Source organism: Musa acuminata, chromosome BXJ2-10, assembly GCF_036884655.1.
Source record: "Musa acuminata AAA Group cultivar baxijiao chromosome BXJ2-10, Cavendish_Baxijiao_AAA, whole genome shotgun sequence".
Taxonomy (NCBI): domain Eukaryota; kingdom Viridiplantae; phylum Streptophyta; class Magnoliopsida; order Zingiberales; family Musaceae; genus Musa; species Musa acuminata.
Genome location: NC_088347.1, coordinates 27,687,329 through 27,708,204, shown reverse-complemented (window position 1 = coordinate 27,708,204; position 20,876 = coordinate 27,687,329). Strand labels below are relative to the sequence as shown.

Sequence of the window (20,876 nt, the reverse complement as noted above, 5' to 3'; positions counted from 1 at the left end):
CAGCGGCAGAAGCCCATCTCGTAGGCCTCGAGCTCGGTGGTTCACCGCAGGTGCGACTGCCCACGCGTGCTCCGTAGGCCTCGCTGTCCCCCCCTCCCCCCCGGTCTCCTTCCTCGTCCACCCCCACACACACACACACACTCAGTCACTCTCTCTCTCTCCATCCACTGCAGACATTATGATGACAACACCGCACCCAAATGATGATGACCGTCCCCCCTCCACTGCCCCCGACACCAGCACATGAACCCGCACACCGTGGCAACAAATAGTGATCGCCACCATCTCCCTCCCTCTCCCTGTGTCCCCTCCGGAGTTCCCGAGCGGGTCCCCGGGGGCGACGCCTGCCATCCGACGGCTCCGATGATCCGACGACAGGCGTGTAAGGAGGAGCAGCAGCGAGAGCCAAGGGTGGAGGCAAAAAGGTGTCGACTTTAAATGGTTGGGGCAGGCAGGCAGGCTGTCGTGTTGGATGGAGGAGCGTCACGCGCAATCAAGTCGAAGCTCGCGCGCGTTCGCGCGCACAGACGCACATCCACCCCCGTTTGCCTGCCTCCACGCCACATTAATTGCTCTGCCTCAATTTTAATGAAAGCGCAGGAAAGAGATCTCCGCTTTGGAAGCTCCCATCATTAGCTACCTCGGAGGAAAGAGACACCGGAAGACGTAGATATATAGGAGGCGAGGGAGGGAGGGGCAAGGTGGCTTCACAGTCTCAGCCTCCCACCGTATCCCATAGGCCTCGTAGGCCGTCCAACTCCCTCCCCTGTCGCTGCTCCAGCTTCATGTACTTGTGATCTCAGCTGACTCCTCTCGCGTTGCATCAGCCCGTGCAGGAGCCACCACCTCCGTAGGTCCCCTCTGTATCTTCTCTCTTGCACCAGCAGCCATGTGTTTATCGTTTGAGCTTTGGTGCACGACTTCGTTTGTTTCTGCTCCCTCTGCTTTATCTTCTGCTTCGCGGCTCGACGGCTGTTGAATTCGATCGTTTCAGCTTTGAATCCTTCGTTTGCAGGACTGCGGGAACCGAGATCAGACCGGTAAGCATGCCGTGGTCGTCGATGGCTGCTGACTTCTACCTGAAGCGCGTTCGCTTGGTCGTCTTCTTTCGTGTCATAGTGTAAATCGCCCTCTCTGTTTTCCACCGCAACTCTCTCTTGAAGTGCGTTCGATTTCGTGTTTATTCGGTGAATTAATGACAGGTGAGTTGGAATCTTTGTTAGCTGTCGGGTGGTTTGGTCGCAACCTGTGTGAAGAAATTGAGAATGCACATTGAGGCAAATCTAAAGAGATACCGAACATTGGAGAAGGCTGGAGAGATCATAATGAGTGTCAGGATCATTGCTTATTCTCAATTGTTGCAGGTTTGTCAGGTAATTCCATAGTTACTGTGTCAAAAAATACTTGAAGAACATGTTTGATTCTCTTCTCTGTGTTTGAATTACTCCTACTGGTTGTCCTCTGTCTGCAGGCTGAGTACTTCCGCCAGTTGCTTAAGCCTGTCACGTAGGTTGAGAGCAAGTCGATCTGTTCTCTTCCTTCTTCCTCTGTCACAGAAGAAGAGCTATTCAATAGAAGAGACACTCCATAGCTAAGCTGTCTTTCCTTCCTCGAAGTCGGCATCGAACAGGAAACTCTGCTCGGGAGATCGTGTTGCTTGCTCTCGCCATCCTCTGCTCACTTTCACCAGATTTCTCCCACAAGCGACAGCACCATGCAGAGGAACCCGAGATACTTAGCCGGAAAAGCTCCACTTGAGGACGGCTACGGCTTCGACTCCGGCGCAGGCGCTTATTACCCTTACGGCGGCACCCCTGTTGCAGGGCACGAGCACCGTGATTTCCCTGCCCCGCTCAACAATATCGAGTTCCAGCCGTCGGAGACATGCCCCAAGAACTTTGTCATCTTTGACCAGACACGTCACAGGAGCCGGGTCATGTTCCACCCTTCGCTGGCGCACAAGTTCGGCTCTCCCGGCTTCGACGCCTACGGAACTCACGCTCACGACGCCGGCCAAAGTGCGCACAGGGATCACGACGAAGAGACAGAGGACATCGACGCGTTGCTGAGTTCGGAAGAAGGCGAAGACGACGACGTGGTGAGCACGGGGAGGACGCCGGGCAGCTGGGCAGGCCATTCCCCGGACACCGCCTGCTCCTCGCACTCGAAGTCCGCTTCTTCCAGGAAGCAAGTCTCCGGGACCGCCGGCAGTAGCAGCGGCAAAAGGGAGAAGATGAAGAAGATGGTGAAGACACTCAAGGGCATCATCCCCGGTGGCGATCGCATGGACACTCCTGCCGTCCTCGACGAGGCCGTCAAGTACCTGAAATCTCTCAAAGTGGAAGTCAAGAAGCTGGGGATGAAGCACCTCGACAACTGAACGCGATCCCTCCCATTCTTGAGGCGACGGAGAAGACGATCGAGTTCCAGTTTTTGTTTCTATGATTGGCAATGGCACAGCAAAGCCATGCTTTGCTCGATCTTTCTGAGCATGGCGAGCGGTGCTTGTTGGATGCTTATTTGCTCCTTAGGAATTGCTGTGATGTGGGGCAAACCAATGCCCACTCTACTGAAATCGTGCATGGTTTGCTTTTGTACTCCACCTCTCCTCTTCTCTTCCTTTTTCGATGAACTGATCCATTACCATACCAAACCAAAGACTGTTGTCTGCCTTTTGGAATCTCTTCTGGTAGTGACGGATGAATGTCTATTTAATGCCGTCATGGCTCACAGATCAGCTCCACTCCTGTGCGCTGCTCACTGCAGTTGACTACAACAGGAATCGGATAAGTGTTTGAGCAAAAGTCTCACCGGTGGGCTCTTTGCAAATCTAAACATTATCTTCTTCGAGTCATTTGGTGGGCGTGCAGCCAAAAAAAGATCTAATCTTGAGCTACGAATTGAAGCATTCAAGTCAGTCATCCCTTCACGATAAAGTGTACATGTTTACGAAATAGGTGCTCCGAATTATGTCGCTCGACCGAATCTGCTCGAACACCTCATGGAGTCGATATGTGCTGCTGCTCCAAAACAGAGAGCAAAGTTAATATGTGTACTACAATGTACATGGTGGAGTAAGCGGTGATGGTTGCAACATCAAGTAGTCGGAGGAAAAGGGGAGATGCGCAGTGTCGTCGATGGTGGAAATTAATGCTCGCGTTGCCTAACATGTGCAACAGATGAGGACGACAATTCGCATCTCTCGTGCTCGGTGTATCGGCGAGCGAGGAAAGGAAAGATCAACAGGTACAGCAATCGATGGTCAAACACAGGAACGAGGAATAGCCGCAGGATGTTGACTGTCACATGTGATACACACATCAAAAAATAAGCTATGGGATGATCAAAGGCATGGAATTGCGATACTCGTACAAATGAAGTCACTTCTTCTTGTGATGGTTCACTGTGATCGCTGCTGTGTTCTCTTCCCTGCTCGCTTACCCGATCATTCTTCCTTCTCTCTGTTCCTACGAGAAGGAATGGAAGGACGAATCCAGGACAAGCAGTTTGAGGAAATATCTACTCGACAAAGCAAAAGAACAACAGAGCTTTGGATTTCCTTTCTTAACTTTATGGCGAGCTAATTGCAGACTTATTCTTACAGACCAAAAGTATGTATGTGTGTATGTAAGAAGAAGAAAAAGAAGATGGGATTAGGAAAGAAGAAATGAATCGGTTGTTGGTCTATTGAGCTCTTCAGCTCTTCTTGGAGCCAACACTTTCGTGTCTACCTTCCGACAAAATGTCTACTCCAAGACTATGTGATCTGAGTTCTCTCTCTACAACTCGGCGCACCTCGCCGGCGCGAATCCCAGCCGGGAATTCTTCAAGTCGTACGTGATGTGGAAGTTCTGCTGCTGGTTATTGCCCAGGATGGAGATCCCCCGCTGCGGCGTCGGCAGGATGGCGAGGCACATGATGTCCTCCGGATCCAGCCGGATGAAGTAGTTCTCCTTCGGGAAGTTCCACATCGCGCCGTCTCCGAACAAGATCGCGAATTCCGGCAGCTCCACCTTGGGTACTCCGGATACATTGTAGCAAGGATTCAGCACCGGGAAGTCTGCCACCATCGGGTACTTTACCCTCTTGACGATGGCTTCTCTAATCTTCTGATACGCCGGGTCGGCGACGTAGCTCAGTATGGTGCCGGAATCGATGATGGTCCCGCCGCTGCCGTCCTTCGCCAGCTCCCATGTCGCCGGTGGTATCTGCAGTGCCTCGCCGCCGACGAGGATTGCTTTAATCTGGACGTAGTAGAAGGTGTCAACGAGGTTCTCCTTCCCGGTGACGAAGGAGGTGTAGTTCAAGCCCGGGCGGCCGAGCAAGCTCGGGTCCTCGCCGAAGATGAGCTTGCTGCTGACGCTGAGGTCGCTGTTGCGGTCGACGAGGCAGTAGGAGAAGGTGTCGCCGTAGAGCGAGCGGAGTTGGGAGGAGAAGGAGAGCGGTCCCCGGCCGAGGCCCAGGAGGCCGGCCGCTCCGTGGAAGAGCCCGCGGTTCCAGTGGCCGCACCCGAAGATGACGTCGTCCACGCGGCGGAACTCGGCGCCGGCGCCGTCCGGGGCCGTGAGGTTCATGGTGAAGGTCTCGAGCGCGAGGTCTCCGGTGGTGTTGGAGCTGTCGCCGTACCAGTAGAAGTAGGGGCAGGGTTGGTCACGGCCGCCATTAGCGGCGGCGGAGCGACAGGGCTGGGGCGGGTCGGGCGACGAGACGAGGCCGCAGCGGGGGTCGGCGCAGCTGACGTTGCGGTAGGAAGAGGAGGCGGCGGGGTCGTAGACCGGGCCGTGCTGCTCGAAGCAGTCGTGGCAGGGGAGGCACTGGATCCAATTCAAGTCGCTTCCGGTGTCGAGGATGAGGGGAAAGTGGCGCGGCGGCGTACCGACGAAGACGTCGATGAAGTACTCGCCGGATCCCAGGGTGACTCCGGACTCGACCATGGCCATCAGCTGCCCGCCCTGTTTCGGGTGCGTCGCGATTGCCGTCTTTCGTCCCATCTCGGCGACGACCGCGCGGTGATCAGCATCGGCGGCGAGGCGGGAGATGGCGTTTTGGTTCTTCCGTTCGGTGATCCGCCGGAAGAGGGTCCCGATTCTAAGGGCGTCTTTATTGGCGGAGTGCTCCAAGGATTCCTTCTTGGTCCTGTTCGGCGCCGCCCCATCCCTTGTAGACCGGTGCTTGAGGTGGAGCCTCAAGGCCGGCGCCGCCCCATCCTTGGCGCTTGCGTTGTCTTCCACCCCTCCCTGATCCATGTTATCGTACAATAATCCTTGCTCATCTTTGTTGGGCGATCCGCCGGCCGCGTCAAGGTGGTCGTCACAGCCGGACTCCCCGGCGGAGGTGACGGCGTTGAAGCTCAAGTGGGTAGGCAATTCGATCCCGGGGAGCGGAGATCCGTGCGTCGCCGAAGAACTCCAGTTGTAGAGAGAAGCTGAAGATCGAAACGGTTGGAGAAGACAGCAGAATAGGAAGAGGTGCCATGCTTTGCAGGAGGCCATTTCCAGAGAGCAAGCAAGGGATAGAAAGAAGAAGAGGAGGAGGAGAGATCTATTAATTGCTTTTGGATCTTTGCAACAGTAGGATGTTGAGACAAAGGAACGAAGAAGAAGAAGAAGAAGAAGAAGAAGAGGAAGAGTAGTACGTGATGCTTTCCTCTCCCGTCTACGACTGAGAATAAGAAGAAGCTGTGAACTTTGAACAGAAATATAATACGATGAACACGCGGTTTGTTGGTCAGCAAGGAAATGGCGGAGTCAGACCGGTAATTTTCCGGCAAGTATCTCAATTAATACTATAGGAATGTGATCCAATATACATAAGTCCAGCTTTTGGTGTCAACCTTTGAATCTTCAAAGGCAACAGCTGAGGAGCTTTGTTGACTTGGTCATGGCAAACCGATGACCACTGTTCTTCCTGTGCACGGAAGTCCACCAGGTGGCACAGGTGTTCATCAATCCAATTGCGCAGGGAGTGACGAAACGGCATCGAGTTGGAAGGAAGGAAGGATGGAGCTGCAGGCGATGGAGCCGGTGGTCATATGTCGGGCGACCTGCAGCCGGTGGTTCACGTCCACGTCGATGTGCCCTTCCGTGGACGGCGGAAGTGTGCTTCAACTTGCCTGGTGGCCGGTGGGGTCGGGTGACACAAAACATGCATAGAATACACCAAAGCTGGTAGGTTTTGAACCAGTCATAATAGACAAAATTAATATATATATATATATACATGATATCTTAAATCCTAAATTTCTCGGCCTGCTTAAGAATACTATCAATTAAACTGCAATGATAATAGAATTGATATTGTTGATGGACTGATGTGCCGTGACATAATACTATCATGATAATAGAATTCATATTGTTGATAAATCGATATGTCGTGACATAATAGAATTCATATTGTTGATGAATTAATGTGTCGTGGCTGTGATGGTCAACGGGTCGATGTCGGGAGTCTTCGGTCGGTTGAGCTGGTTGCTAAGGTCGATCATGCCCTCAGGACGGGGTGCTGGCACCAGAATATTGATTGGTGTCTCTCGGTCGAGATGCTGGTTGACAGTTCTTGGACGGAACACTGGTTGGCAACTCTCCATTGAGATGCTGGTTGGTGGCTCTTAGTCAGAACATTGGTTGGCGGCTTTCCGTTAGGATGCTGGTGGCTCAAGGGGTGGCCGCTCTCTTGTGCAGATGGCTCTCATCGAGTGATTACCGACTTTGGCCCCTTAACGAGTAAGTGAGTGGTTGGTTGGTTTGTTTTGCCTTCCCTTGGGCTAGATGCCGATCATAAGTTTTTATACTACTGTACGAGGGTCGACCATATGCGGGTTTGGCATGATGACCGATCCTCGAGGGGCGAGATGATACCTTTGTGCGATCGCTGTCTCGAGATACGCGGAACGACGCCATACAATCCCGTCCTGAGCTTTCCGGGACGGGACGTACCGATGAGCGCCTTGGTATAGATTTTAGCTCGGCATATGGCTTATTACATGTATCGCATAATTCTGAACTCTTATGCGACTAATTAATTGAACTATAATGCTTATGCCTTATCAAAACTGCAAGCAATGATTAAAACATCCACTTCATAAAAAGCAAGTTTTAAGTGCTGTGTTGGAACCCATCACGAGAGAGAGCTTTACCTCTCGTCAACATAAGCAAGCCGTGTGTGTGCGCTTCTTGCGGTTGCGCTTTACCAAAGTCTCGGCAGAAGTACGAGTCTTTTAATGTGGCATCCACCATTATATGTTCTCATTCTTTTTCTTCGTGATATATGTTCTCCTTGTTGATGCCAATAGCACTTACAACAACTCACCCACTTTCATGCATCTTTAGACCGCGTGACAGTAACACACGCTCTGCGATAAAGATTAAGCTTTCCAAAAAGCATCGGGGTTACAAAGTGAGCTGATTCTGTGCTAAAGCTCGTATTCTTTCCTGAGAAGTTTTAGTCTTCTCTTGTACATCCTTCTACCGACCTGAGGTTAGAGACGTATCTATTACTCTCGATCTGCGAGAGTTACACAAGCTGGAAAGTGCCGTCAAGCGAATGGTGTTGAAGAAAGAGAAAGGGTGATGAGTTCCTTTCCTACCGAGTCAATTCGACTGACATTAATCCCTTGCAAGATGGTTTGTCTCCCATGTGAAGTTGGAGTCTCGGCTGTTCTTAACATGTTAATTTATTGTCATCAGCAATATTTTTATTGCAGCCCTGAAATTGGAGTTCAGCACATTGTGGAGCATATATAGAGAGAGACCCTTTCGATGGGCGTAAGTTTCGGGTTGGATTAGTAGTGGGCTCAGCTTGGCCCGTTAATTTCCACTTGCGTTCTCGCACGAAAGAGGGTCCACCCCGTTGTTTACCCACGCTGACCTTTTCATTTACGCGGGACCCACTAGAAAAGAACAGATGAGGAAGGAATAGGGTTGCGTGTCCACCGAGTAGAAGCGGATGGGTCAGTTCTTCTGTCGGTGGCGAGTCGTTGAAACCGTCGTTAGAGATTACGACGGACGTGGGTTTCCTACCCGTTTCCGGAGTACCTGGCTTATCCACGTTTCACTTGATTACTGGTTTTTTGTGGGTCCCAGAGCTGCGAAAACACTACGTGCCATGAAGAGGCAGGTAGGGAAGTGGGGTAATCGATCAACGAGTGCCAGAAGTGGCGTCTGGCTCCGCGAAGCCACATCGCGCGTTACCTGAAATAACGCAATCGGGGAAGTCTAAATCAGGGCGGGAGGAAGAGAAGAAGATGAAAGAAGGCAAAAGGAGGGGAGAGGAGACGGAGAGGGGTCACGACAAAAGAAAGGGGAGGGGGGAAGATGAGCGAGGAGAGCAAGGACAAGCCGCAATGCAGCACCTTCCATGGCGCCTCCGACCACGCCCAGCCCGCCAGCATCGGCTTCCCCCTGCCGGTGCCGCCGCCGGGCCTAACAATCGCCCATTCCCCCTCTCCTGCCTCTCCGGCCGGCTTAACCGCCGCTCAACCTCCCTTCCCTGCGCCTCCGCAGCAGCCGTTGCCTCCCTCTTACGCCCACGACTACCAGGCCGCCCCAGGTATACCAGCATTCTGAATTCATTCCGATAGATTTGCTTCAATCGTCTCGTCTTTCGTGGGTAATTGGTTCTTGGATTCGTAAGTCATCGGTGTCGAGGATGATGGTTTCTTGGAATGCGGATCGAGGTATCGGCCTGGTGTAAGTCCTTTCTTGAAGTGGTTGTGGGAATTTATGGCGGCGGAGAGGGTTGACAGATCTTTTAGGGCTTCAATTGATCGGGACTATGGCGAGCTAAACATCATTCGCATGTTTCAGGAGATCTTCATTTTTTGCCTCCGGATGGGTGGGGAATTGGAATGCATCAGCCGCTTCAGAAATCCCTTATCGATCCCAGCCAGCGTGACTTCCACCCCCAATCTCTTATCCTGCGGGAATCGTGTCAAGATCTTTTTCCCTTTCGCTGAAAGCCTTAACCACTCTTTCCTAGTTCCAATCCGACGGCATTTACCAGTACAATTCATGGACGATGGGCGAGGTGTGCCGTCAAGTTTCATTGCCGGAAGACTGGGCCATCGCTGAAGATTAGGAATTAGGCCTACTAGCTGAATATTTTGCTTGTTGTTGAAATGAAAGCTTATAGAACAGCAGATAGAAAAAAAAATATATATTTTTTTTTCTCAATAGAAAAATTGGAGTTTCCCCCGGGGATGATTTCCCTCCTGTCATTCACCAGTGTAGCCCTGACCACGGTTCCGGTTTCGCAAAATCTCGAACCAAAACCAAAACCAAAACCGGAATGGGCCATGGGATGTTGATCCGCATGTGGATCAAGGAGGCCTTTGGATGGTGCTGCCTTCTTCATCTATGCATCTAGAATTCCTGACTGATTGATACTGCAAAGATCGGAGACGGTGTTGATGACTCTTCGTGTATTTCTAATGGTTTAGATGTTGTCTCTGAATTTGAAGTTCGCCATGAATTTTATGGTGCATGTTTACATTTGTGCAATGGAATATCAATTTTATTCATTTTGCTTTTTATAGTGAGAGCATTGATATAAACTTGGCTCAACTGTAATCAAACTAGATTATAGGTCATCGTGCCTAGTTCATGTGATATTTTGTCATATTGATGTGTTCTAATGCATCTAATGCTTACTATCTTCGAGGTTATGCACATGTTGTTGAAGGAAGACCAGAGACACTGCCAAGTCTCCCTTGCTGCGGCTTGGGCATCGGTTGGGTTTTGTATGTGAATCTTGCTTTTTTCCTTATATATGTGTGTGTATACATATATCTACATGTACATATACACAATGCATGAACTATTTCAGTCTTTCAAACATATATTACCAATTCTTAGAACGTTTGAGGCTAATGAAGAGTATCTTTTTTGGAAGGTTCATAATTGGATTCTTTCTGGCTGCGATCCCATGGTATGTTGGCGTGTTTTTTCTACTTTGTGCCAGAGTAGACCACAGAGAGAAACCAGGCTTAGTCGCTTGCACAATTGCAGTAAGTAAATTTTTCTATAAAGAAGTTGTGAAAGTTGTTTTACCATATTTTTCTAAAAGTTTTTTTTTTTAATTTCCTCTGAAGTGGTTTTTGTTTCATTATGTTAATCGATTTTTCCTTTTCAGTCAGTAAACTTTAGTTATCAGTGATTGTGAATATCATACTTATCTTCAGTGATATACTTGCTAGATTATCATAAGTCGGCATTTGCTACGGCATATTCGAAGGTTAAAACTGAATTTGTTTTATTTTTAAAAAGATTATTGATATATGTGTGATGATATTATATTTGCAGTATAATAATTAAAAAAAAAGATTAAATTGTTAGGATAGGTATTTTTCTGCCGGTGGGATGGAAACAGGGATAAGTGGGTACCGTTCCTGCTCCGACCTGATTTGGTCAAGTTGGTCAAATTGGACCAGATCAGGCTAGTGCACCATGGATCCAAGATTGAACTGTATCCCTATCCACATGAAATCAAGAAGCAAGACGGTTCAGTTGGTGTTCAATATTTTACTTGGCATAGTCATCGATTGAGTCCACATTTGGTAGAGGGAGAGGTTTGGAAGGTGGAAGGGTTTGAAGAGCAATGGTTCCGAGAAATAAAATGGTTGTATGCGTCGTAGCGTAAGTAGGGAATTAGGGAGCTCGGATTAAAGTGGAATGAGATGGAGATGTGTGATGGTCGAGAGTTTATAGACGATGCTTACCGTGATCAGACATTTCACTCATTAGAATTGCTTGATGAATTAATTCTTAAGCGCATGGGTGGATCATGCTCAACTGTGCGTAGGAACCATCTGTACGTGGATCATGCTCGAGTTTTACTCATTTTGTTATCCCACCATCTTGATCCACTCGAGCACTGATGTATGCATATGGAGATGGATAAGAAGAGGATTTCTTTGTCATCGAGTTTATTTCATTAGGGTTTCTATTCATCATGTGGCAGTGGCATCTAAAGATGGGCCTGCATTGAGACCGGTAAATGTATGATAGAGAAATTACAAGGTTTGTAAAAATGTGGTTCTGATAGACGAGCGTTGCTCAAATCAGAGATCTTAAGACACAATACTCTATTGTGAACCTTTTTTTTTTTTTTTGGGGGGTCAACAAATTACTTTAGATGACGACGGATCAAGTGGAGTACCCGCATTGAATTATTGATCTTATTGCTTAAACAGAGCGTACACTTTCACAATGTCCCGTTTATGTCAGTCAACAACATTACTTGTGGATAATGTACTGTATAGCTTACATACTGTATGTACAATATGTGTTTTGGATGATCAATCATAAAATCGAATGGCTGAATTAGCATGTCAATTTACAAAAGTTATGAAGTTTTTCTGATGAGTGGGGGTGGTTCACGGTCTTCCATGAGCAGGCTGCGCTTTCTGCAATTGCTGCGATTATCGGTGGTGCAACCAGTTGAGCTGACGTGTGTGTGTGGCGAGATTAATAATTAGTAATGTGTGTATGTATGTATGTGTCTTGTCTTTCCAACTCGCCATATAGAAAGAAATGGTAGCCAAAATATCACTCAATGTCGGAATTTCATACGAGATCATGAGACGGAGCCCTGTAAAGGTATCATTTGTTTATTCCTTGGGTTCTTGTGAGAAAGAGCAAAGGTTGAGTGGCTGTTCCTTTTGTCTATCTGACTTTTACTTGCCATTGGGGGGACATGTAACTACTCTTTATGTTCAGCCATTTAGAGTCTGTCGAGGCGTGTTAAAGCCTTCTTCTTTTGCCTCCCCCGCAGAAGGATAAGCTTGGTAGGTAGATTTGATAACAATATGATGAGAACGAGTCAGCTTGAATGACTTGTACCTATCGAAACAATTACCGGTATTCAATACCAACAGGAGCATGTCAAGCTGTATTCAAAATAGAAAAAAATGGACAACACTTGGCATATATTGATCTCACATGTTTGTTTCTTTGCATAGAAATGCCGTACCAACAACACCCTCTACTTTTATATTTAACAAATACCAAAGAGAATAAACCCTCAAAACCTTCTGACTCGGAAACAAACAAACAAACAAAAAAAAAAAAAAAGAGGGGAGGAGAAGGTGGGGAAAGGTTTTCCAGTGACTTCTTTGGGCACATAAGGAAGCAAAATTATCACTAATCACATGATGTTAGGAACCACTGTCTCATACCTTCAATCCCTAACGACGATGGGGTGAGCAGATTCCATTGCCAAGAAGAAGCAAGAGAAGCAGAAACAAAACGAAAAAGGGCGAGGGACCGACTCCAGCCTCGTCTTCTTCGATGAAATCGAACCAGGCCGTCGTGGACTTGCTGGCGAGGGTCGACAATAATTTCAAAAACCACGGCGTGACTTGCTCTCCGTTTGCACCTTCGTAGGCTTACCGCATGCTGCCTGCCATTCCTCGAAAACCAACCGGAAAAAAAAAGAAACCGACTCGAAACTCTAGAAAAAAGAAGAGGATGGCGAGACAAAGGAGGAGGAGGAGGAGGAGGAGGAGGAGAAGAAACCTGCGCCTTGTCCTTGAGGCCCCTCCAAGATCGTAGCGCTTCTCGATCTCCGAGACGTCGGAGGCCTCTCGGCGGCCGGAGATGAATCATAAGGGGATTCTTATAGGGACAAAACAGGTATCCTACCCTCCATTTATCTACGAGGACTTGGTGAGGCGTCCCATTACCGCATCGGGCCGTGATGGCTTCGATCCGACCCGTTCACATGTTCGTCGAGAGGCTGGGCCTTTTCACCTGGTTGCCTCCAATAACCATTGTAAAGCCCCACCCACGAGCAAGGCAAGGATTCCTACATGCCTATCATAAAAAATCATAATAAAACTTAAAAAAATCACACATTATATATGACTATAATGCTCTGGGATATTAATTTTAACCATATTTCGACTTCGTAATTTTTTTTTTTTTTGTATACTCACTCGTACTTGCAATTATAATGAAGTTTTAGTTGCAAATGAATGGTATGTACTCAATACTTCCACTCGGATTTCTCATACGAGCAATAAAAAGTCCAGAAGACTTTTTGCACATAAAAAAAGCAATTGATATACCTAAGCCCACCAAGAGTTGCTTCACCCCTTTTTCTTTCCCAAGTTTCCAAAGGGACTAAGTGGTGGTCTCACCAAGATTAGATGACCACGCAATCATGATCACTTGGTGGGCAATTAATTCTACTAAGCAAGCCAAAGGAGGCCACCCATCTCCCTTGATCCCATCATCACCATCCTTCTCCCGCACTTAACCAACCAACCAACACTCACGCCCAAGGAGATCGGCTGATCCTAGCGCTCCTTCTTGCACCCAAAGCAAGGCAAACCAAAAGAGCACCATCGGGTGTGTGGAGCAGGCCATCATTGCTCTGCCTTCGTGAAGCATGCATGAGCTGTGCACCCCTGGCGACGGTGGTGGCGCTGCTCCCCACCTCATTAAAGACGAGGGGGCCTCTCCTACCACCACTTCCTAGTCCGCCCTACGTTCCCCGGCCCCCATTCAAAATTCAAACACTTTGCAGCAGAAATCCCCACCTTTCATCGCTCTTCCTCTCTGTCCTTCCTACTTTGTTGGCCCAATGGTGGTTAAAGCCTGAGACAAACGCATATATATATATATATATATATATATATATATATATATATATACCATCAGCACCAGCACCAGCACCAGGGAGAGGGAGAAGAAGAAACAGTACCAGTGCCATTACAACGATGAGCACGGCAAGGTTCATCAAATGCGTGACGGTCGGCGACGGGGCAGTCGGGAAGACCTGCATGCTCATCTCCTACACCAGCAATACTTTTCCGACGGTAACACGGGGAAGCTCAGCTTTTTACCTGAAAAATTTGCATAGTTATGAGGTAGAATTCAGCCGTGCTTTCTCTTGTTGCGACTGTTCTTAACAGGATTATGTCCCGACTGTGTTCGATAACTTCAGTGCTAATGTAATAGTTGATGGAAGCACAGTGAACCTTGGGCTTTGGGACACAGCAGGTGAGCTTAATTGCCCTACTTATATGGTGCTAAATCGATCTGGCCATAGATTCTGGTCTCCTGCTCTATGGCAAAGCTAGAAATAGTTTGCACAAGTTAACAGTGTATTTCAACTGGAAAATTGTTCGAATACGTCTATATCCAGCCACAATTGTATATGCTTTACTATCATCAAACAACTGGGGATAGTTAATTTGATCATTATTGATAGAAAAAGTAGATCTTCCTCTCTGTTTATGGAGTACTCCATCATTTCAACATCTTGTCTAAATTCTATACATTGTAAATATTTCATATCAAGTTTTGCTAGCATTAGATTCTCAAGTACAAATGTAAAAGACAACAATAACTAGTCAATCTAAAAGACAAACAGTAAATACTCGATCAATCATACCTCATGAGGAAATCAAACTGAGATGGAATAGCTTTCCAATATTGTGAATTCAGGACAAGAGGACTACAATAGGCTCAGACCTCTCAGTTACAGAGGAGCTGATGTATTTCTTTTAGCATTTTCTCTCACCAGTAAGGCCAGCTATGAGAACATATACAAGAAGGTAATAAATACCCTTGGCATGTTTTCTTTCAGCTTTCATGCATCATTGTGTCCTCTATTTGTATCTCATGACCTTCTCTTTTTTTCGCAGTGGATTCCTGAGTTGAGACATTATGCTCCAAATGTGCCGATTGTGCTAGTTGGGACTAAACTTGGTAATAACATTGTATTCTTTTAATTGAAATTTATGTCTAGATAAACTTAACTAACAAGAAAAAAAAAAGTAAAAGAAAGCAACTACTTGCATACAAGGAGTTAGATGCAACCTACAAGTTGACCAGTATGGTTTTCCATGAATTGAATATTCTATAATGCACCTGAGGTATCTTTCATCAGATAGTCAAACCATTCAGGTCATAAGGTCACTGCTTCATTGGCGATCTAATTAATGATAAGTTGATTAGTAGTTCAGTTGTTGACCTATATAACCTATTATGTGTCTGAACTCTTTAAACTTATCCACCAGTAGACCCCTTTGAAAAGTCATCTTTAAAGATAGTATGATGCTATTTCCCTTTTGATTTCAAATTGAAGGTTTAACCTTCCAAAATACTACTCAGTAAGTTGTATAATCTTGGTCTTAATGCGGTGCAGACTTACGTGAAGACAAGCAATTTTTCATTGATCACCCTGGGGCAAGACCTATCACAACTGCACAGGCAAGTTGACCTACTGCTAGTCAGTCTATAAAGCGGTACTTATCAAGTCATAAACTAAGTGCAGCATACTGTTTGACTATAAGCAGGGAGAAGAGCTAAAGAAAATGATAGGTGCGGCTGTCTACACAGAATGTAGTTCCAAGACTCAACAGGTAATGCAAGATCCAAACAAGCCTATTATGCCTTTTTGATGTTAAGACTTTGAATTCTGAAGTTTCTCAAAGTCATTATTCAGACACTGAGGGATAACAATTTACATAGCATGAATTGATTGCGATGTTCTTAACTTGAATTCAAAAAAAGAGGAAAAATAGGATGCTCGTTTCTATTGGAAGGACACCAAGTTTGAAATGTTATAAGATACCGATAACCATCATTAAATATCTCACCTGTGACCGATAGACTTATAACAACATTTTAAACAATCAGAAATAGTCAATAGAAACATATTATATAGTTCATATTAACTTCTCATCTTTTTTTTAGAATGTGAAGGCTGTATTTGATGCTGCAATTAAGGTGGTTCTTTGTCCACCAAAGCCAAAGAAAAAGACCAGAAAGCAGAGGACCTGTTTCATTCTATAAACACAAAGGATGATGTTTGTCATTACAAGAATAGCGTAACATTTTCATTTTCTCCTTCTGTTTCTTGACTTTTCCTGATGGATGAACTGTGATGAGTGCTTTAATAGTTTGTCTACGAAAATGTATCTGTCACACTAATTCTTTTACTCTATTATGTGGATCTCCTTATCAAAGATTTGAAAGTAAATTCCGATCAGAAAATATGTTTTGCGAAACAATATTTACGTGTTGCTCTTGTGCACCAGTTTGGTAAATCATTATAAGAATAACAACAGTTATTCCCTTTCACTTATGTACAAATTCTCATGCAAAAGATACATTTTGAAAGAGATCAAAATGGTGTGTGGTGGTTAGAGTTGAAGTTGTTTTCCCCCTTACTATGATTACTAGGAACAACAATTTATGATTATCAGTAGTCTACCATATGATAGTCATCCATCAATTACTCAGCTATCAAGAGAAAATTTTAAATTCTATATATAACACATCTTCCCAAAAATCTGATACTAGTATATACAAACCAACTAATGCATGCATAAACCAGTGTTCTGTTACTACATATAACTACTTTTATTTCCATCTAAGTCAAACCATTGACTCATTGAATCAATATATGATTGTTATGATTGATGAATATATAGTCTTGTAAACTTACAGGTGCACCAGATGAAAATCCAGTATTGCAAATTTATTTTTAAGAATCAGAATGGTCAAATAAGTTAAAGCATCTCATATGTCAGAATCTGATTCAGTTGCCACACCCTACTATATGCTAATCAGGAAGAAAAATGTTCTGTGCCCTGACTTGAGAAAAGTCTCTCATACAGATAGTTAGTGTTGGTGCACATCTGGTAGTGTTCTGGCCAGACCTACACCTCTTGCTACCTTTAATTTAAGACTAAGTTGGGATGTGAAACTACTGTTTAAACCAATTAGCTCAACACACATCCTTAATCTTGGACTTGGGGGTAATTACAGATTACCCTCTATAATTAATTATGATTAGCATTCCAGTCTTTATACTTTAAAAAATAGCATTGAGATCCCTACACTTACGAAGATGAAATATTTAATCTTAATTCTCCTTACGTCGTTAACTTCGTTAATGGAAAAAATCACACGTGTTGTCACTTGCGAAAAAACACGAACGTAAAGGATAAAAAAATAATTTCATTATCTTTTAAATTATTAATTTTATATTAACTTTACTGATTTTCTCTTCTCCTCTTCTTTCCAAATTGCGCGCCCATCAATTAATCATAGTTAACTATAGGAGATAATCTATAATTACACCTTGTATTTGCCAATGAATTTCTTTCTGTTGGAAGTCCTACCTCTACTCTCAGAGCACATCTATTGGAACCAATGGCGATGAACTTCACATAGACTTGCATATCTCAGACTAGAAAGACCCAACAATATATTACTGTTACACAATTAAAAAAATACTTCTGGACTGTCTACATTGGTTCTATAAATTACCGGTTATATTAAAGTAATAGTCTAGAACGATTGGTATCTCTCCTGGTCTTGAGGAAAAATAAGTCTCAGTAATTAGGTAATTAGACTGAATCCTATCAAATTTGCACGAGCCTCAGCAGATTAGCGTTCTATCCATTCAAAGATCATATACCTACATGTCCACACTTGAGACCAAAATTTTGAGGGACTATCAAAGTTTGACCAAGATCAATTATATCTAGAATAATGCAATAAAATGGTTGTTCCCAGTTGGTTCATAATCTTGTCGGCATCCAAGAGTGCACATGTTAAAATTCCTTTACTTTCGATCAATTGGGTAATCCGATCAGCAGCAAAAAATAATGCAACAAATACAAACACAATGGTCAGGCATTTATGCACTTACCTCTCAATGTCTAAGTTTCTTATCATCATTTGAAAACCATAATTCTGAGTCTCCTATCTTCCCATTCTTCAGTTAAAAGAAAAAAAAGAAGACATTGTCTTAACTACCTTAATGATTTGGATTATTTCTAGGTCAAAATTCTCAATCATAAGTTACTAATTCAAGTAACAATTGGAAATGCTAGCGAGCAGGAAGATGACACCTTTCTTCCTTTCATCCATAAGTTGATCCGCCCAGTTTACGCACAACATATTTCGATCCCTCGCTTATACACATAGTTAGATGGCACAGTTCATGCACAGCACTCTCGACTATAGAATAAGTAACGTATTAAAACAGCAAACCTCAGTCAGAATTTCTAGTTCCAACGATTACTCTCTAGATTGATGGACGAAGTTTCAAGTCATACGTTTCAGGATGATATAATAACCAAAGAAATAGAACGCGAACATAATAACATAACGAAGTCAAGGTGATTTAGAAGCCCTAGTCGGAGGAATCGAAAATTGGGGGAAGAACGGGGAAGAGATTCGAAGACCTGATCGAGGGTAACGATGAAGCGGCGGAACCTCGGGGTGGAGGCCCGCCTCCTTCCCGAGCCTGTTGGCGATGGGTTTGCAGGCCATCGTCCTCGTCCGGTCTCGACGCGGCGGGATTCTTGGGAGTTCCGGAGAATTCAAGCGAGGAGAAAAGATCGGGCGGGTTTCTCCGCAAGGTCGGGCTTTTCTTGATTGTTTCGGCGGCCACCTGCTTGTTATATTTCTTCTCATTATTATCACGCTGTAGCACATAAAGAGACGGCCTGCAGGTGAGGGATCGTCTCCACCAAACCGTCCGGCCACGTTCCCTATGCGAAAAATGGATGGATAGGATGCGAAAGTGGAAGGACGAAGAGTGATGATGAGACCAATTGAACAGGATGATCCTCTATTTGAATTGGAGAGGATCCCCAATAGAAATCTGGTTTAGTTTTCCTACATCTTTTTTCTTCTCAAAATAATTAATAAAAAATAATGAAAGAAGAAATATGAAATGTTTAAAAAAAAAGGTGGTGCAAAAATATGATGGACAAAATATTGAGAAATATTACTATATTAATTCCTACTCTTATTTTATATATTTTATTTTTCTTGATTTGTAATTATAATGCAAAATAAATTAATTGGACTTGCCAAGACAACTTTTTGCCATTTTTGGACTTGTCAAAAAAAATATATTTAGAAAGAAAAATTCATGCATTGTGCCACCAGAAGCACTTAATTCCAGCTTACATTAAAGACAACCTTGAAAGAAATGAAGCTTAGTGCAGTAATGGAAATGAAGGGGAAGGTGTTCCTCGTCTCCCAACACTCCCACCTTTCTTCTCCAAACAAAAGCAGCCGTTTCAAGGAGCAGCTGCTACTTTCGGATGACTTCGTCTTCCCGTAGAGCAAGCAGTAATCAATCAGCACCTGTCTCCTCCCCTGCAAAGTGCGAAGTATGGTCATCTCTTTCTTGTTGCCGTTCACCCTCGAGCAGGCTCAGATCCATCCATTTGCTGATGGCTGACAAAGAGTCTGCACCCCAACTCCTAAGAAGTCCCGGGTCTCTCCTCCAAGACAATCTCTTAGCATGCTGCGGCTCCTTGTGATGTAATTTACCTCGTCCGTGTTCGACGCAGCGAATTCATGAATGAGCAAGCCATCAAAGACGCTGCCGTCACCGGCGCTTGTGTTCTGGCACTCGGGCAGCCCAAAGCTCCCCGAGAATGGGGTGGTGGAGATCGCGCCGACTTGTGCAGCCTTTTGCAGCAATGCCGTGGCAGATATATCGGGAGCAGGACGGTGAGGCAGAGAAGTAAACAAGGAAGGAACGCTTCCCGTGAGAGGCTTCAAAGTGTTTGAAGTTGGCAATGACGACAACTTGTTGCAATGGATCCAACTCAATTGACTGTCGACCAACCCAGCTTGGTTGATCTCAGACATAGCAGTAGTTCCATCAAAGGCATTATCGAGCTGACCTCCATGGCCCATCCACGATGAACACCCGTGTCTATCCTGCTGACCAACCTCACGATCCATAATGTTTGGCTTAAGATTTGGCGAAAGATGTTTCCATATGTTGGGTGTCATTACACCATCTTGAAGAAGAGAATCGACACTGCCGATCGATGTCGTGTTCGTCATGGTGTATGCTGCTGAAACTCTTGCGGTTTCTTCAGCCAGAGCATCACAGAAAGCCCTATGGGTTATGAAGCTATCTCTCCTGTTCATCGAGACAAACTTCCAATTAATCCAATTGGATTTCCTCTTCGGCGAACAGCCTTTAGATCAATCCAAACGCGTAGCAAAAGAGACGGCAATTAATATACCTGGAGAAAAGGACGCCGCAGTCGCAGCGATACTCTCTCGTGCCGCAAGTCTTAGAGTGGGCCTTCCAGTCGGACTGCACGGCGTACCGCTTGGAGCACTTGTCGCACTTCCACTTCTTCTCGCCATGCTTGCGGCAGAAGTGCTTCTTGATGCCCGTGAGATCACCAAGCGCCCGCGCGGGGTTATGGTGGATGCAGCTCTCCTCCGGGCACACGTACACCCGCTTCCTCGGCTCCTTGCCGCTCCTCTGCTTCAGCTTCCATGGTAGGTTGTGGCCTCGCCTGTGGAGCTGCAGGTTTTGGTCTCGCTGGAAGCCTTTGCCACAGATCTCGCACAGGAATCGGTTGGTGGCCAAGAGGGTTCCCGGGGAGAGCGCAATCACCTCTGCTTCAGGATCTGTTGATACAAAGAGCTTAGTCAAGCTGAAACTACCATCGAAGAGAGAAGAGAGGAGAGAAGCTCCATTCCAATGTGTTAGTCATGGATGCTTGCCTGGTGTTCCTGGGAGGTTTCTCTTTTTCTTGACCACAGGAGGAAGATTGGGATCAGGACATGGATTTAGTGGTTGGGAGGCCTTTGAAACTGCTTCTCCGGCCATTTCTTCTCCTTCTGCTTCCCTAAAGACAATTGCCAACTTTCCTCCTCCTATTTATGGATAGCAAACGTTGAGAAGAAGACTTTGGCCGATGTATCTAACACAAACCCTCTCTCTCGTTCCTTCGGGTGACACTCATTTCTAAGAGGTAAGCTTATAGTATGAGTGGCGTACCAGACAGCTCGATGTGTGTTTCCGAGGTCCAAGGCATGAATTAAGGGACTAATTACACGGTTTCACACAGACCAAATCCTCATTAGACT

The 20,876-nt window shown here is 45.6% G+C and overlaps 5 protein-coding genes and 1 long non-coding RNA gene across 8 annotated transcripts; 3 read left to right on the top strand and 3 right to left on the bottom strand.

The window, feature by feature from the left end:
* The first annotated feature begins 121 nt into the window (after window positions 1–121).
* LOC135625626 (transcription factor bHLH144-like) lies at window positions 122–2,489 on the top strand. 3 transcript variants are annotated; one of them, XM_065130674.1, is made up of 4 exons: window positions 122–850; window positions 1,016–1,120; window positions 1,224–1,373; window positions 1,472–2,489. In XM_065130674.1, exon 4 carries the CDS (start codon window positions 1,715–1,717, stop codon window positions 2,378–2,380), a length of 666 nt encoding a protein of 221 aa, XP_064986746.1. In that variant the 5' UTR covers window positions 122–850; window positions 1,016–1,120; window positions 1,224–1,373; window positions 1,472–1,714; the 3' UTR covers window positions 2,381–2,489. The 3 variants fall into 3 exon arrangements, with proteins under 3 accessions (XP_064986746.1, XP_064986747.1, XP_064986745.1); XM_065130675.1 differs by having other exon boundaries at window positions 1,203–1,364; XM_065130673.1 differs by having other exon boundaries at window positions 1,203–1,373.
* A 1,043-nt stretch (window positions 2,490–3,532) lies between these two features.
* Window positions 3,533–5,674, bottom strand: LOC135624891 (aspartyl protease family protein 2-like). The gene has a single exon (XM_065128943.1). The coding sequence runs from the start codon at window positions 5,490–5,492 to the stop codon at window positions 3,780–3,782; it is 1,713 nt and encodes a 570-aa protein (XP_064985015.1). The 5' UTR covers window positions 5,493–5,674; the 3' UTR covers window positions 3,533–3,779.
* Window positions 5,675–8,231: 2,557 nt separating this feature from the next.
* LOC104001029 (large ribosomal subunit protein eL20z-like) lies at window positions 8,232–11,821 on the top strand. The gene is made up of 4 exons (XM_009423205.3): window positions 8,232–8,547; window positions 9,658–9,736; window positions 9,889–10,003; window positions 11,392–11,821. Exons 1-4 carry the CDS (start codon window positions 8,313–8,315, stop codon window positions 11,437–11,439), a joined length of 477 nt encoding a protein of 158 aa, XP_009421480.1. The 5' UTR covers window positions 8,232–8,312; the 3' UTR covers window positions 11,440–11,821.
* Window positions 11,822–11,858: 37 nt separating this feature from the next.
* Window positions 11,859–18,406, bottom strand: LOC135624890 (uncharacterized). Its single transcript, XR_010491820.1, has 3 exons — window positions 18,206–18,406; window positions 13,702–13,843; window positions 11,859–12,809 (listed from the first exon to the last, which is right to left on the bottom strand). It is a non-coding gene; the product is annotated as an uncharacterized LOC135624890 (long non-coding RNA).
* Window positions 12,854–16,010, top strand: LOC135624889 (rac-like GTP-binding protein 7). The gene is made up of 7 exons (XM_065128942.1): window positions 12,854–13,816; window positions 13,913–14,000; window positions 14,448–14,557; window positions 14,648–14,711; window positions 15,151–15,215; window positions 15,302–15,367; window positions 15,702–16,010. The coding sequence occupies exons 1-7, from the start codon at window positions 13,391–13,393 to the stop codon at window positions 15,798–15,800; spliced, it is 918 nt and encodes a 305-aa protein (XP_064985014.1). The 5' UTR covers window positions 12,854–13,390; the 3' UTR covers window positions 15,801–16,010.
* A 459-nt stretch (window positions 18,407–18,865) lies between the features above and the next one.
* On the bottom strand, window positions 18,866–20,876 carry LOC135624167 (zinc finger protein NUTCRACKER-like). The gene is made up of 3 exons (XM_065127574.1): window positions 20,511–20,876; window positions 20,018–20,414; window positions 18,866–19,911 (listed from the first exon to the last, which is right to left on the bottom strand). The coding sequence occupies exons 1-3, from the start codon at window positions 20,614–20,616 to the stop codon at window positions 19,188–19,190; spliced, it is 1,227 nt and encodes a 408-aa protein (XP_064983646.1). The 5' UTR covers window positions 20,617–20,876; the 3' UTR covers window positions 18,866–19,187.